The 18,045-nt window shown below is 42.2% G+C and overlaps 1 protein-coding gene across 1 annotated transcript in view; it reads right to left on the bottom strand.

Moving 5' to 3' along the window:
- Nucleotides 1–18,045, bottom strand: part of XK (X-linked Kx blood group antigen, Kell and VPS13A binding protein) — a 40,389-nt gene that overhangs the window by 13,455 nt on the left and 8,889 nt on the right. Inside the window, exon 2 of the mRNA XM_075336428.1 lies at nucleotides 4,530–4,792. Coding sequence (XP_075192543.1) covers nucleotides 4,530–4,792 — 263 coding nt within the window. The remainder of the gene's footprint in view (nucleotides 1–4,529; nucleotides 4,793–18,045) is intronic.

Raw genomic sequence — 18,045 nt, 5'->3', positions numbered from 1 at the left:
ACAAATGGAACAATATGTCCATGATTTCACTGCAACCACAGATCTGCCAAAGATTTATCTCTGTGTGTGACGGGGCCTTAAGTCCTTATAATTTTCACCCATTATACCTGACCAAACTAGTCAGGGTTGTAGGTCCCCTTGATCTTGCTTGCTTTTTCAGTTTTGCCCAGATTTGTTTTCATGGCTATTAGGTCAGGGATTTGTGATGGCCACTCCATAACTTTAGCTTTTTTCTCCTTTAGTCATTTTGTCACAACTTTAGAAGTATGCTTGAGGCATTTTTTTATTTGAAATAATACTCATTTGCGATCAAGCTTTTACTTCTTGGCTTATGATATGACGTGCTGCTTCAATAACCCAACATAATTTTCAGAATTTTCACTCCTTATAGGACATCTATATGGTGAAGTGCACCAGTCCCTCATGCAGCAATGCACCCCTTTTCCTTGGAAGTTTCCATTTTTTTTCCCTTCATAGATAATAGTCATTATGAGCGACCAGACAAGTTCAATTATTATTTCATCATTCTAAAGAACATTTATGCAAGTAATATCTTTGTCTCCAATATTGAAAACTGTAATCTGACTTTTTGTGGCAATTTTGGAGAAGTGGCTTCTTTTTGTGTAGGGGCTTTTCAGGTCAAGTCACTGAAGGACACGCAAGTCATGTTCATGGTTTGTACTAGTTTAACCTGTTGATCTTTTGTATCTGTTTCCTCATCTTCACAAGCTCATTTGCTTTTCTTCTTGGATAGATTAGTATTTTGTTTTAAGAAAATTACATTCATTTCTAGGAGACAGAAATTGTCTGCATCTTGAATAGCATGATGGCTGTTTGAACTTGCAATAACATTTGAACAGATGGATGAACATAATACCTTGATGTATATGGAAATTGTTCTAAAAAATGTTCCAGACTTGTGGAGGTCCACATTTCTTTTCCTCATGATTTGTCTGATTTATTTGGAGTTCCCCATGATGCCAAACAAAGAGGCAAGTAGGCCATGAAGGTAGGCATTTAAACACTGCCCATGTATAGCTCAAATAATTTCAATTAGCCACTTTTAAACCCATTACATCTTCTCCTGGAATATTGTAAGCTATTTCAGGGCATATTGTTTGGCAGCAGTAAGCCAGCTGTCAATCAGCATTACTTTGGCAGAGCAGAGCAAAAGAGAAGTCACTGCTCTGTAGATTTGACCAGTGTTACCGGCACTGGTCTTCCGTGTCCTTGGGGGTAGGCCCTGCATCTTTGACAGGATGCAGTACTTTGTAGCTCCTGATGACTTCAGGGGCACTACAATAACATTGTTAATGCTTAAAGTGACTATTTTTTTGGGTGCGGACATCACAAGCACTATCAGAGGGGTTTCCTATTACATGCAATTATGCTATATTATGGAATAGGAATAGAAATTTATATGTACCCTGTTTGTAAATGGGTAGTGCTCACACATTCCAAATAATACATTATAACCAATAGAATATCAGAAGTGGCTGCACCTGCTCATTATCCTAATATTTTTACCTCTCATAGATTATAAAAGGTGATTCACTCACATTCACTCAGAAAAATTGCTGTAACTTCTAAAGGAAGGTTGACCATATTATAATTTGGACTGTACATTCTTTGGTTCATGAGAAGTGAGAGTGCAATGAACCTCAGCGATGAGAACCATTCTTGACATAGATTTGCTGCATAGTTTATATGTGGTGCTTGCATTTCGCTCCTGACGAATTTCTTCTTCATTTTTTCACATGTACAGATACAATTTGGAGGAGCGTGTTTTAATTGTTAAAACGTATTGAAAATTGAGTCCTTCAAGAGTTGCCAAAGTGAGTTTCAAAAGACGTTTGGAGGTCAAAATCCATGTAGTCTCACATTGGTGAATAAGTGCCATGTACAGGAACATTACAGGATAGGCATGATGGAGGACCTTCAAGAATGCCTGAGGAAAAAATTCAAGATGTGAAGCAGCGACTTGGAACTGAGTGTGCAGGAGTGCTTGGATGCGAAAGGTGGATTTTTCCAACACCGTCTTTAAAACATCAGTTTCTCATTAACCAAAGTAAGTACAGACCAAATTTCACTATAAAAGAGCGCCTCTTTTAGAAGTTACAGCAATTTTTTCAGGTAACGTAGCAAATGAAAGACCTTGTAGACAGACATAGAACTCATATGCACATCTTTTCCACTAATGATATTGTTCAGCCCTCGGGTTGAGTCTGTCCTTTAATTTACGTATAGAAAATAGTTAAAAGCATTGTGATTCAGCTTTATGAATTCATTTTTATGATTCTGTAACACCTGTGTAATTATAAATGAAAGGAACATGGGTTTTCTATTGCATGACATATTGCACAGGTATTCTTCCATTGAAGCCCTACATCTGAGGACGTTTATACTGCCTTACAGAGGTACCACACAGCAACACACAGTGGAACCATGGAACTATTGTACAAAACTGCAGGGACTCTATGTGCCAACATGTTGAGTTTGCCATGTATATAGGCTTTTTATAGTGCTTTAGCTTTCTAGCAACATGTGTTAGTTTAAACTAAATAAATAAAATTATTATGGTGTTAAAAAAAGTCAATCCTACTCATTTCTGACAACAAATACTTAATAAGAAACTCGGTATATATAAACTATTAGTATACATATTTATCTGGCCACCATAGCTAGGAAATGAGGCTATTCAATTCTCAAATATCTCCGACAGTAGCTATCAACTACTGTTCATGCAAGAAGTCAAATCTTCTCACGTTGATACTACCCTAAACAACATTGAAATTGCAACACTAAAGTTATGGAATTACGAAAATCCCACCATCAAGAGACATGTTAATGACATGTAAATGATTAAAAAAATGGAAACATTTTAAAAAGAAAAAATCCAAATCTACAGCATCCAAAAATCAAAGTGATAAGATATTTATTCAAAAGGTGTGAGACACATGCCACCAAATTAACTACTGCTAGCATTAGTTTGCTTGGTGGCATGTGTCTCACACTTTTTGAATAAATATTTTATCACTATGGATTTTGGATGCTGTAGATTAGGATTTTTTCCTATGCTTCATTGAAGCCTAGACCTGGACGGCTCCATGTAAACCATTTCCATACAGAACAGGTAGAATCAAGATTGGTGGGTGGTTTCTTCTACCCTGTATTCCCCAAACTGTTCAAAGCATTTCACTTTCTCAATTTATTCAGTGTCAAGTATGAGTGCCACATGCAGAAATATATGCACTTACACGCTTTGACATGCTATCAATGATAATATTAATGGTTGTCTGATAAATGTTCTGCCACGGTGAATGTAATTTTGTAGGCAAATAATCAAGATCTGGTGGCAGCTCCCTGTAAAATTGCTGACCAATGATACCCAACAAGTACTCAAAGGAAGACAAGTCTGGAGACTGCATGCCATGCCATGGTAGCATGTTTAGATCATAGAAAAAGGTGTATAACATGCATGCTGGTACTGTTGTATTGAAAAATGCCTCCTGGGACACTTTGCAGAGATGGCCGTACCACTGATGTAACAACCAAATCAATGAAATGCCCCATTGTTAGTGTACTTGGAAGAAAGAACATAGGAGTTAGACTACTGTACATTATACTACTCCACATCATAATCCCAATAGTAGTACAAGAGTGACCTTCCTTCTTGAAGGCCTCTTCATGACTTTGCCCACAAGGACTCGTTAGATTTGAAGAATGGCGCCTAGTGATCCATTCTGTAATCTATGTGAAATTACACATCAGGTACCAAGTTTAATGTGTTAGAGACTACACAAAGCATTAGTAAACATTTACATAATATTGGGCTCCGAGCTAGATGTCCATTGATATTACCCTACTGTTCTCAAAGAGTATCATTGTGTAGAGTAAGATGGCAGTGGAAGATGAAATTGAAGTTTATCTATGGAAGCTTATCTTCTCCAGCGATTATCCCCTTTAGTTTTGTATGTGATGAACCAGGGTTTAGTCTAGAGCCTACATAAGAAAGATCATGAAAAGGCCTTCATCAGGGAATGTGGAGGAATCCCAAGAGCAGTTTTTCAACAGAACTAGCCAGGATGCATGTTGCTCATGCAACTGTGAGCAGCCTGCATTGCCTACATATGCTACTATGGGCTTCAATGTCTCCAAATTTGTCTTCCATGGAGCACATCTTGGACTTCATTGGTCAGCAATTGCAAAGAGATTGATGGTGGATCTTGATGATTGATATAAACAAGTCCATTCAGTGTGGTAGAGCACTCCTCAGACAAACATTAATAACCTCATTATTAGGAGGCACGACATGTAAGTATTTGTATTTCTGTGCAGGGCCTTATTTCTTGCCACTGAATAAATTAAGATATTTTGAAAATGTTTGTTCTATTTTTTATCATTTGCATACAACTAACATGTTTATCAAACCTATGATATTCATAATTCCTGACTTTTTTTTTCTTAGTGTCACAATTCCAATGTTGAGGAGTGTATAAGGGATGGTTTCACTATAGGCTGGTACTTACGTAGGGATATTGAAACATTTTGTTTTAATACTGATATATATAACTGAAGGGTCAGTTGAGGTGCTGATCCGAGGAAAGCTTGGATAACGGAGGCCCGACTGAAAGCAGATCTATGTGTAAAGAGTTTTCTTTCAGCTTGGCCCACTTCCTTCTCCACTTCATCTGTACAGCCTTCTTTAGGCAGCTGCCTCTTTCTGGTGATACTGACATAAGGTTCTTCCACTTTACCAGCATTGAAGTAGATGTAGAAGACCTCAATACACCTGCGCAATAACCAAAATATAGTATATTATATAGACAGATTTCTTTTCAGCATTTATGTACAAAATGTATGACAAATCAACTCTTTCTCAAATGAAAAAAATTAGGCTGTCAAATTCCAAACTACAACCCTTAGGTCTCATGCACTTGAAGATATTGCAGTTTTACAGAACTTTAACGGGCTATAAATTGCCACCCATACTATTGCATGGGGGCCTACTGAAATGCTGCATGATTTTATTTCACACAGAAACTTTCAAAGATTTTTCTGCAATGTTCCATGTGTATTATTCATAAAAATAATCAGAGAATGCTCCACTGGGAGTTGTTCTATGCTACAAAAACTGAGTGTGCAGAAGGCCTTAGACTAGGCTTGCACAAATTACAGCCCATGGGCCACATGCGTCCTGCCTAACGATTTGTTGAAGATCATTAAGAACGGGTAGCCGTTTTCTACCTGTATTCAGTTGCATCTTTCAGACGAGAATACAGAAGGTTTTAATGCTGGGGCAGGGAATAACACACACTTATCGGCTCTCCACCCTGACATACAGTAGTGTGTGGGGAACAGTATGGAGAGGGGCTGCTTATGGGGTACAATATGGAGAGATGGAAGCAATGGGGGGACGGTATGTAGATGTGGAAGTGTGAGGGGACAGAAAGGAGAGGTAGAAGCTTGGAGATACAGCATAGTGAGGGACAGTTTATGGGGTACAGTATGGAGAGGTGAAAGCATGTGTGGACAGTCTGGAGTGGTGGGAGCATAAGTTGGAGGTGTAGGTTCATGCAATACAACTGTATATAAGACTAACTCAACATTGCAATTGATTGCTGTACTAAGCTCTGGTACTGTACTCATGTACTGATGGTGGTTCTTGTGCTTCACTCATGTACTGACAATGGTTCTGGTAGTATAATTATGTACTCATAGTGGCTTTGGTGATGTACTCATGTACTAACAATCATTCTGGTGCTACATTCATTTTGCACCTTTAGATAAATTCCTCAAGGGGTGTAGATTCCAAAATGGCGTCAATTATCTGGGGTTTATGCAATGTTTGTATCTAAAGCCTGCTTTACACGTTGCAATTTCACATACGATATCGTATGCGATTTGCAACGCCCCCATCGTATGTGTAGCACGTTCAATTTGTTGAACGTGCCGCACAAACGAGTAACCCCCGTCATACGTACTTACCCGTCCATACGACCTCGATGTGGGCGGCGAACGTCCACTTCCTGGAGTGGGAGGGACGTTCGGCATCACATCGACGTCACGCGGCAGTCGGCCAATAGAAGCGGAGGTGCGGAGCTGAGCGGGACGTAAACATCCCGCCCACCTGCTTCATTCCGCATTGTGGGCCGGGAGCCGCAGGACGCAGGTAAGATCTGTTCATCATTCCCGGGGTGTCACACACTGCGATGTGCGCTACCCCGGGAACGTTGAACAATCTGACGTTCAATTCTAGAGAAATTAACGATATGCATGTGATGAACGTTTTACCGTTCAATCGCAATTGCACGTACCTGTCACACACTGCAATGTAACTTACAATGCCGGATGTGCGTCACTTACGACGTGACCCCGCCGACACATTGTAAGATATATTGTAGCGTGTAAAGCGGGCTTTATGCTCTACTAATGTGAGATGTCATCTGCAATTTATTTTAGCAAAAATTGCACATTCAAAAGTCAAATGCCGCACCATCCTTCCCGAGCCCTGACGTTTACCCAAAAGGTAGTTTATAACCATGTGTAAGGGTATCAAAATACTAGGAGAAAATGCAATTGATTGTGCAATTTCTCCTCTGAAAAGCCCCGTCACACACAGAGATAAATCTTTGGCAGATCTGTGGTTGCAGTGAAATCATGGACATATTGTTCCATTTGTACGTGTGTGACAGGGCCTTTACATAATGATAAATTTGGGGGTGTATCAACATTTTCATGGAAAATGTAATATTTTATTTTCACAGCTGAATATTATCAAATTCTGTGAAGCACTACCGTAGTAGGTTTAAGATGCTCATCCCATCCCAAGATGATTGGGTGTAGTTACAAAAATGGGGTCATTTGTGGAGGCTTTCTGCTGTTTTTGCTCTTTTGGGACTATGCAAATGTGACATGGTGTCTATAATCTATTTCAGTCAAATCTGCACTCCAAAAATGAAATAGCACTCCTTCCCTTCTGAGCCCAGCTATGTGCCCAAACAGTAGTTTCTGACCGCATATGTGATATCAACATAACCAGGAAAAATTTCACAAAAACATAAAGTGGTCCACATTCTCCTGTTACCCTTATGAAAGTGAAACAATTGGATCTAATGCAACATTTTTGTGGAAAAAAAAATTATTCTTTTATTTTCAAAGCCCAATATTTTAAAATTCTCTGAATCAACTGTGGGTTTAAAATGCTCACTACACCCATACATAAATTCCTTGAGTGATGTAGTTTCCAAAATTGTGTAACTTCTGAGAACTTCTGCTGTTTTGGCACTTAGGAAGCTCTTCAAATGCAACATGGTGTCCGCAATCTATTCCAGCAGAAATCACACTGCAAACATCAAATGATGCTACTTCCCTTCTGAATTTCTCATTGTACTCAAGAGAAAATGGTCCCCAAAATGTATGGTGCTAGTCCTCCTTTTACCCTGGTAAAAAGGTGAAATTTGGGGTAAAGCAACATTTTGAGTATAAGTACGTAATATTTCATTTTCATGGCCCAATATTATAAAATTCTGTGAAGCACTTGTAAGTTCCTTGATAGGTGTAGTTTCCAAAATGGAGTCATTTGTGGGGGGTATGCTATTTTGGCATTTCGGGGGCTCTGCAATCTATTCTTTGACAACTTTGAGCTACAAAAATCAAACAGCGTTTATTCTCTTTCAAGCCTGACCATGTGCAAAAACAGTAGTTTTCAACCACATATGAGGTATCCCTGTACTCGGGAGAAATTGCAGAACACATTTTGGGATTCATTTTCTCCTTTTAGCCTGCTGACAATGAAAAATTTGAGACTATGTAACATTTTAGTAAAAGAAATGTAATTTCATATTTTTTTTTCTTTTCGTTTGTATTAAGCCAGAAGGTTTAACAAACTTTTTTGAATGCAGCTATAAATACTTTGAGGGGTACAGTTTTTAAAATGGGGTCTTGTTTGTTTTTTCAAAAATGATGCTGTTGTATAGTAGACATGTGGTAAATATTAATTAACACTATGTGTGGCATGATCATCTGTTTTAAGGGCATAAAAATCATATCGTCCTAAATTTACCACTAACAAAGTGCAATGTGTTGCGAAAAAAAAAAAAAAATCTCAGAATCACAGATATATGTGGAGGAATTTCAGAATTAATACTACATAAACTGATAAATGTCGTATTTGAAAAATTGGCCTGGTCAGGAAGGCGAAAACTGGTTTTGGCATTAAGGGATTAAGTTACTCACTATTAGAGCTAGAGATTACTGTATATAATATGGTGCTCTCAATGTAGCACCATAGTACACAAACATTTTCTTATGTAAGGCTCTGTGCGCACTGGGAAGTGGAATTTTCTTGAGAAAATTCCGCATGCCCTCAAAGATTACCGCACCCGCGGTAAAAAACCGCGGGAAACCGCACCCGAAAACCGCATGCGGTTTGCCGCGGTTTGCTGCGGTTTTACCGCGGTATTATTCGCGGTATTGCCGCGGTTTTGCCGCGTGCGGGTTGGGATGTGCTTTATTGCATTCAATGCAATAAAGCACATTGAAGAAAAAAAAAAAAAAAAGTCATTTAATTCTGAGAGTAGATAGACAGAAGAATAGATAGAGGGATAGATAGACAGACAGACAGATAGATAGAGGGATAGATAGACAGACAGACAGATAGATAGAGGGATAGATAGATGACAGATCGCTGCATTTCCCACGGTCGGCAGTGAGTTCACATTACCGGCCGTGGGAAATGACCGGTAATTACCTCTGCTGCATTCAGCCTGTGTCTGTGACAGTCGCGGCTGGATGGAAGCAGCGCTGGACGTCGGACCTGGATTACGCCGGAGCTTTGGTGCGGGAGGGGTTAATAAAATGGTGAACGAGGCTTGTTTGTTTTATTTAAAATAAAGGATTTTTCGGTGTGTTTTTTTTCACTTTACTTACGGGTTGATCATGTCAGCTGTCACATAGACGCTGCCATGATCAAGCCTGGGGTTAATGGCGGTGGTCCCCCACCATCATTAACCCCTTGTATTACCTTGCCACCACTGCTACACGGTGGCAAGAAGAGCCGAGGACACGCCGGTATTGTCGCATATTGCATGCGACAGTGCCGGGGCAGCTGCGGCTGATATTCTCGGCTGCCGGAGGGGGAGTGAGGCGGGGGACATTAACCCTGCCCCTCTCCCTCCCCAGCCTGAGGATACCGGGCCGCCGCTGTGTGCTTACCTCGGCTGGAAGGTGAATATGCAGCGGAGCCCACGTTCTTTTTTTTCTATATTTCCGTTTTCTTTCTATGTATGTTCTATGTGTCTGTGTCTATGTGATCTATGTCTGTGATGCCTGTGTGTGTCTGTGATGTGTGTGTTTACTCTGCACGGCTTCCTCTTCCTGTAATGACATCACTTCCCTGCAAAACCGCAAGCAAGTGATGCACATTACCGGAGGTAAACCGCGAAATACCGCAGGGAATAACGCAGGAAAACGCAGTGAACCGCATAGAATTTGCTGCCTGCGTTATTCCCTGCGGGATTTCATGATTAACATTGAGTCAATGGAGGGAAATCCCGCAGCGATGTGCGGAAAAGAAGTGACATGCACTTGTTTTTGCTGCGGGATTTCCGCAGCAAAACACGCAGCTGTCAAATTCCGCCCAGTGCGCACAGGATTTTTTTTCTCCATAGGCTTTGCTGGTGATTCACTGCAGAGATGTTATCAACATTTTCTGCAGCGAAACATGCAGCAAATCCGCGGCAAAATCCGCGAAAAATCCGGTAAGTGCGCACATAGCCTTAGTGCTTTTAAGACGAGAGTGATATACAGAATCTAATAAACATACTGACTCTACACACAAAAATCAATTCATGAAAAAAATTGGGATGTATACTGTATCTCCATAAAAAAACTTTAGCGCCTTGTCTACAACTCATTCCACACAGAACAGATAAGGATCGTGAATACACTCATGTTATTATTAAACTCAGCAAGATCTTTGAAAACCTCGCACTGTGCGGTTACTTTGATGTCATCACCAACATTCCCTTCATGGGGTCTGCCTTTATCCTTCTAAAATTTAGTATTTCAAAGCTTACACTTTTCTTTTAAGTCCGCTAATCATAAGTGCGGTGGAAAGGGAAGGCACAGGTTGTATGCTTATTGCTTAGCAACAGTAATGACTGGTATGAAAATGCTGAAAGCATGCCATTGAGGTTTGGAGAAAGGTAAGAGAAGGTGAGAAGGTGAGAAGAAAGTGGCAATGCAGGGAATATGTCTTAAATGAGCAATAATTTACCTCGCAGTTGGACAACCCACAACACTGCAGATTGTTCATACAATACAGTCAGTAATGCATTGGGAGCTTTCTGATAATAAGATAAAGGGCTAGAGGGAATTTTTGCAATCAACTTTAAGGTTCTAGAAACCTATGAGCTGACTATTCCTATAATGTTGAGAGCTAAACTGGAAAGCCACAGGGAATATATCAATTTCAGTGGTTGCCCTATATTATAGCAACCTGCTTGCTGCAATTTACACAATTCATTCATTTATTTCACACAAACAATGTGAAAAACAAAATGACTGACCACTTCATTGGAGATAATGTTATGCAACATGCAAAAAAATGTAAAGTAAGGTCTAACTTAACAATACTACACCTGATTTGTCGGGTTCTTGTACAGACTAGAGGTCCCAGCTGCGTAGTCCCTAAAGGCCCCTGCGCAGACTGAAACCACCCTATCTGGATGACTCAGATGATCACTTGGACCTTTTTTCCTAAGTGGCCATCAAGGGTTCTACATACCTCCTCAAGAATCCGGGGGAAGGTGTACAGTAAAAGTAAGGTAAACTAAAAGTACTAAACTACCAAGAGAAACACTAGGCAGACAAGCTGTAGTTATAAGCAGGGTCCACTTTAGAAATATAACCAGGGGGAAAAGGAAGCCCAGGCAATCTTTGAATAGTTACACCTGCCAGGTGACAGGGCTGACTATTTTACAGCATGGGAAACACATGTTGGCAGAAAGGCAATTAACACACTAACAAAGTGTTCAGAAGCAGGACAGCGACCAAACCTGACTGTGGCTCAATGGAGAGTGAAACGAACCACAGTGCAGGAGGCACTAGATCAAATCTGAGGCATAACAGAATGTTGAACCACCATTGGGCTTCAGAGCAGCAGCAATTCCCTGTTGCACAGAGTACAAACTAGATCAGGAGAAATATTGACCCATGTGGACAGGATAGCGTTTTGCGTTTGATGGAAGTACTATCATGCTCTGATCTGCTGTATATGATTATTATAGGGGATATTTAAAGGTTAGGGTAGTTAGTAAACGTTGTCATGTTTCTGCCACTAATACCTAAATGACCCTTGTGAGTAACATGTGATCTTTTGCCATAGGTTAACTGCCATAAGGGTATCTGCACACGATCGGGACCCACTGCGTCCTGGACGTGGCAGGTCCTAACCCGTGAGGCCTCGAGTCTCCACTGTTGGAGACCGCAGCTGCTTGTGCCCACGATCCGGGCTTGGGCAGTTGCAGTCTCTCTCTTCTAATATCCCTGTGAAGAATGCTTGCATCTCCACAGCACAAAATTGACATGCTTGCAGCTTGGAAAGTCACACCGCATGTCAATTTACGCTGCAGGCTGTACACAAACAGTGGTCATGGGATTTCTATAAATCCCATTCACTGTGCTTGTACTGTAAATCACAACATTTTGGACGCAACTGAAACAAACTGCGTTCAAAACGCTATGAACCCTGATCGTGGGCACGTAGCCTAAAGCAGGTTTTACACGCTACAATATATCAAACGATATATCGTCGGAGTCACGTTGTTAGTGACGCACATCCAGTCTCGTTTAACATATCATAGCGTGTAAAGCCCGCTTTTCACGCTGCAATGTATCTAAAAATGTGTCGGCGGGATCACGTCGTAAGTGACGCACATCCGGCATTGTAAGGTACATTGCAGTGTGTAACAGCTACGTGCGATTGCGATTGAACGGTAAAACGTTAATCGCACGCACGTTGTTCATTCCTCATGACTTGAACGTCAGATTGTTCATCGTACCCGAGGCAGCACACATTGCAGTGTGTGACACCCCGGGAACGATGAACAGATCTTACCTGCATCCTGCGGCTCCCGGCCAGTAATGCAGAAGGAAGGAGGTGGGTGGGATGTTTACGTCCCGCTCAGCTCTGCCCCTCCGCATCTATTGGCCAGCTGCCGCGTGACGTCGCTGTGACGCCGAACGTCCCTCCCACTCCAGGATGTGGACATTCGCCGCCCACATCGAGGTCGTATGGAAGGGTAAGTACGTGTGACGGGGGTTAATCGCTTGTGCGGCACATTCAACAAAATTGAACGTGCCGCACATACGATGGGGGCGGTTACGATCGCATACGATATCGTATGCAGAATCGTAACATGTAAAGCAGGCTTAACACAAATGAGTAACTGTGAACAAGCAAAAATACTCACCTTATCGTTGCTCGTTGACACGTCGCTCATTTTCAAAATAATCGAATGTCCTTCGTGCTCCGATTGTTCATCGTTCCCAAGGCAGCACACGTGGCTCTGTGTGACACCACGGGAACGATGAACTGCAGCTTACCTGCGGCCGCCAGCAATGCGGAAGGAAGGAGGTGGGCAGGATGTTTACGTCCCGATCATCTCCGCCCCTCCGCTTCTATTGGCCGGCAGCTGTGTGACGTCGCTGTGATGCCGAACGTCCCTCACCCTTCAGGAAGTGGATGTTCGCCGCCCACAGCGAGGTCGTTTAGGAGGTAAGTGCGTGTGACGGGGGTTACTGACTTTGTGCGACACGGGCAACAAATTGCCCGTGCCGTACAAACGATGGGGGCGGGTGCGATCGCAAATGCGATGGCACGAGATATCGACGCGTGTAAAGCAGCCTTTAGAGAAATGCTGGGAAATTGGTTGATTATGCTTAGTGAGCTTACTGTACAAAGATCCATCCACAGGTATCAATAGACAGAAGAAAGCATTCCAACATCAGCAAGATCAGTTGACATCTATAACAACATAGCCTGATCAATTGAAATCTAACACCGGCCTGATCAGTTGACAAAAATTTGTATTCATATAAGGCTCTAGCACTGCCCAGTGATCCAAATGTTCTTTCTCCACTGAAGTTTTACTTTTCTGTTTCCCTTTGAGAGCAATGGCACATAAAATGGTCATCTGCTGTTATAGCCCATCCGTGCTAAGAAGCTGGGCAATCTGGCAGCTTAGTTTGCGCACCATTGTTGTGCTTTGCTGCAATTTGTTTGTTCAGCTTTTTGGAAGAAAGATTCTAGTCATTCTCCTCTGAAAAAAAGGAAAAGTTGCTCCCCACTGCTTTTTCTTATAAAAATACGTGTGATTGTAGAGGTGTGTAGCACCTATTTGTTTTTGGAATTAAACTTGTAAGCCAGCAAAACATTCAGAGGTTTTCTAAATTTAATGTCGTCCATATTATTGAACACACAGGTAAGCTCACCCTTTGATATACCTATTCTCCTTTGCCCCATTTATCAAGCAGTTGATTAGCCATAGGATCCTTTTTCTCTAGATGTTGATTCTCGATCACACCTTTCTCATTAGACACTCAATACAGTTGCACAAGAAAAACCCACATTCTTTCAAAGTCGCTCAAATAGCTATATTTTCTCATTCCAATGTTAATTTACACAGAAAACTAGCTTACTTGATCTATGCTACATTTCAGGGTATGTGCCTAATTTCTATAAAGGGAAGCTCCAATCAAGTATGTGCAGGGGACAATTCATGAAAGTTTTTTTTTTCAGAAACCTGCTGTAAAAACTTTGAAAAGTAGCAAAATGTTATGTAACAAAGTGCTGAACAAAAATGTTACCATTTTCATGCCAGTTATAATCAGCTCCACAAAACTGGGCTGGTGAGGATCCAGGGTGGGGTCAGAGCTTAACCATACCTACCCATCAAATTCATCAAAAAATATGCTGTTTAAGCTATTTTGAAGGCGCACAACAAATAGTCAACATTGAGGACTGTTCACCCAGTGGTCGGACAAAAAAGCTTAGAGTGGCACGTGAAATACACATTATGATTTATTCCCTTTGAAGTAGGAAGATGTCCAACAATGCGTTCAGCTCAAAACTGTCATCAACCAGTCGTAGCCAACTACAGTCATCTACTGCTCAAAGAAGCCTTCACATATGTGGTATTGAGGCCACAAAGTCATCCTCTCAACATGGAAAGATAACCAAGACTGAACTATGGAAGTAGAGAGCATAAAATGGCAGCAGGTGCTTTGAATTCATGGGTGACATATTTGGCTTTAAAAGAAGAAAGTTTGTTCGCCAAAGGACCGGAGAGTGGTACAATAATGAGGGTCTGCAGGGAACAGTGAAAAATGGTAGAGGTGCCTTGCAAATTTAGGGATACATTTCAGCAAATGGAAGTTTGCATTTTAACAAAGGGTAACGGGAGAAAATGGACCTTACACTTAGGGGGGCTTTACACGTTGCGACATTGCTACCGATATATCGTCGGGGTCACGTCGTTAGTGACGCACATCCGGCGCTGGTAGCGACATCGCAACATGTAAATCCTAGGTGCGACGATGAACGAGCACAGAAGCGTACAATATCGCTTATCTGTGTAACGTCGTTCATTTCCATAATGTCGGTTCGACCGCAGGTACGATGTTGTTTGTCATTCCTGCAGCTCCACACATCGCTGTGTGTAAACCCGCAGAAGCGACAAACATCTCCTTACCTGCGACCCGACGGCAATGCGGAAGGGAGAATATAGGCGGGATGTTATGTCCCGCACATCTCCGCCTCTCCGCTTCTATTGGCCGGCCGATTAGTGACGTCGTGGTCACGTCGCTGTGACGCCGAACGCACCTCCCCTTCGAAGGAGGGATTGTTCGGCAGTCACAGCGACGTCGCTGAATAGGGACAATAATGTTCGCTACGGCAGCAATCACCACATATCGCATGTGCGACGAGGGCGGGTGCTATTGCGCTGGACATCACTAGCAATTGCTAGCGATGTTGCAACGTGTAAAGCCCGCCTTAGTTGTAGAATTTCTTCTTAGTACCCTGATATCCCACATGTGATGGAAAACTATTCTTTAGGAGCACAGCTGGACTTGGCTGGGAAGGAAAGGAAAATCATTTGACTTTTGCAGTACAGATTGGCTGGAATAAATCACAGACGCCATGCATGCTTAACCTCTTCCCCGTTGTCATAGTTAGGAAGTGCTTCCGGTCCAAAAACGTACTGGGTACGTCATGGATTTCATGCACCACAGTGACTAAAGTCACTGTGATAGCATGAAGGTGCCTGCTGAATCTGTCAGCAGAGCACCTGCTCTCATCACCAAGTGAAATTGCCTGAAACGTTGAAGCCTAGTGATGATCGGTGTAATAACAGCACCAATCATAGGCTGGAGCCTTTCAATGGTGGTGTCACCGGCCCCAGCACTGATTGGAGCTATCGTCCGATGACGTGTCATTGCTCCAATAAGAGAGCAGAGACAGTCTGACCACACAGTGATCGTTCTGCTCCACCTCAAGTCTGCTTGGAGACGTGAAGAGAGTGGCCACTGTGCTGTCCTGCTGCTGATCTGCTGTGCTTTGTGGTGCCACAAGATATTTTAGCCTGTGCGATTACTGCCTTTGCTACTACTGCTGGTGACTGAAGACTTGAAGAAAAAAGTAAGAAGATCTTTTCCTATCCCCCCCACCCCCACTCTTCCTAATCCCTATCCCATCCCCTAGTAATTGATTGCTAAATTGAACATTTCAAAAGTTTCACCAAATTTCAGATATTTTCACAAATTAACGTATAATATTTTGTTGTAAATTTACCACTAACATGAAGCACAAAAAATCAAATCTCAGAATCCTGGTGATCCGTTGAAAAGTTCCAGAGTTAGGCTGGTTTCACACTACGTCTTTTTAACATCCGTTGAAAACGTTATTTTAGCGGAAGTACGGATCCAGTGCAAATGCGTTTTCATTTCAATGCATTTGCAATGGACTCGCGTTAACATCCGTTCACCTGCGTTTGCCTGCGTTATAGTGCGGATCCGGTGACTTGCAGTTTTTTAACATGTTTCAAAAACGCTACTTGTAGCGTTTTTGAGCTGCGTCAAAATACTGCAAGTCACCGGATCCTGACTAAACAGCACGCAAACGCAGGTGAACGCTGGCGTGCTGATAGACAGGATCCTGCTTTTGTACTGAGCATGCCCAGAAAGTACTGAGCATGCCCAGAACCAGTCTCGCGTGATCTGTCTCTCTCTCCTCCTCCCTCCCTCACCCTCTCTCTCTCTATCTATGTCTTTCCCCCTTCCTCCCCTTCCTCTCTCTCCCACCTGAGAGCTGCGGACACTCGTAACCAAGGTAAATATCGCGTAACCACTTCTCTTAGTTACCCGATGTTTACGTTGGTTACGCGTGCAGGCAGCCCTGCTCCTAGCAGCTGCAGACACTCGTAACCAAGATAAATATCGGGTATCCAAGGCCGATGTTTACCTTGGTTACCAGCGTCTGCAGCTGTCAGAAGCCTCCTCCCAGTCTAGTTCCCCCTCACTCCCGATCACATGACTCCAATGCCCGCCCCTAAACATCCAGTGCAGGATCCTGCAAAATAACAGATGCGTTTGCATACGTTATTTGCTGTAAAAGCAGGATCCGTACTTCCGCTAAAATAACGTTTTCAACGGATGTTAAAAAGACGTAGTGTGAAACCAGCCTTAATACATCATAAAGTGAAACTGGTCAGAATTGAATAAAATGGCTTGATCATGAAGGTGAAAACCAGGCTCTTGGGTGAAATGGTCAAAAAGACGGACAATGCCAGAGAGTGTCCACAGTCTCTCCATCTGCCTCATTATAGGGAATCTTCTAATGTGGATCACGTATTTCAGATTTACATGGAAACTCTGGTGTAAGTGTTTAATGTAAATAAAAAAAAATAAACAATAAAAATTGGCATAAGGTCCCTCCCCATATTATGATGCCCAGCCACGATAAATCATACAGCTACAGACTGCAGATCTCAGCCGTGAGCTTATGTTGGCTGTGTATCAAAATGAGAGGAACTGCATGCGGTTTTTTAAAAAATTATTTAAATAAATAATTTTTAAAAATGGCGTGCGATCTCCCCCCAATTTTGACACCTAGTTATGATAAAGCTGACAGCTGAGAGTTGGTATTCTCAGGCTGGGAAGACCCATGCTTATTTTCCCCCCCATCCTAAAAAAAGCAGCCTGCAGCCCCCAGGATTGTTGCATCAATTAGGTGCAACACTTCCGTAACTTTACCCGACTCATTCCAATTGCCCTGGTGCGGTGGCAATTGGGGTAATAAGGGGTTAATGACAGCTCACAGCTGCCACTAAACCCTAGATCAGTAATGGGAGACATCTATGAAATGTCTATTTCAAATGTCTGCATCAGATTTCATCAGCAAATTTGAACCTCCTGTCAGAAAACCACACCGAAATGACATCAAAACCGTTTTTGAATATTTTCTTGCCAAGAGATGCAGATTTGCTGCTGAAATTTTTATACCATATTCCTGCACCAAATCTACACCTCCTAGCAAAAACACCTATCACCGCATGCTGTTTTGATGCATTTTTTTGCCAGGAGGTGTAGATTGGGTGCAAGAATATGCTGTTGAAATTTCAGCACCAAATCTGCATCTCTTGGCAAAAAAAATGTGGCTTTCTGCCAGGAGATGCAGGTCTCTGAACTCAGTGACCTCACCTGAGGTGAGGTCACTCAGTTAATTGAGGTCACCTGAGGGCAGGTTACCTGTGATGGTGGAGGACCGTGGGAACCTCCATCTGTAACTGCAAATAACCTGAGTGACTTCATTGCTCATCACTGTGGCTCAGTCTGTGCCTGAAACTCACAGTGAGTGGTCATGTTCTATGTCCGCTCACTGTGCCTCCAGTGGGACCTTGTGTGGATTACGTCAGACCTGGATCTTTTGGAAGCTTAATAAAGGAGTGAAAGAGGTTGTGGGTGTTTTTTAATTTAATTTCA

Source organism: Anomaloglossus baeobatrachus, chromosome 2, assembly GCF_048569485.1.
Source record: "Anomaloglossus baeobatrachus isolate aAnoBae1 chromosome 2, aAnoBae1.hap1, whole genome shotgun sequence".
In the NCBI taxonomy this organism is placed as follows: Eukaryota; Metazoa; Chordata; class Amphibia; order Anura; family Aromobatidae; genus Anomaloglossus; species Anomaloglossus baeobatrachus.
The sequence above is the reverse complement of the archived record's forward strand: the minus strand, read 5'-3'. Positions and strand labels throughout refer to the sequence as shown.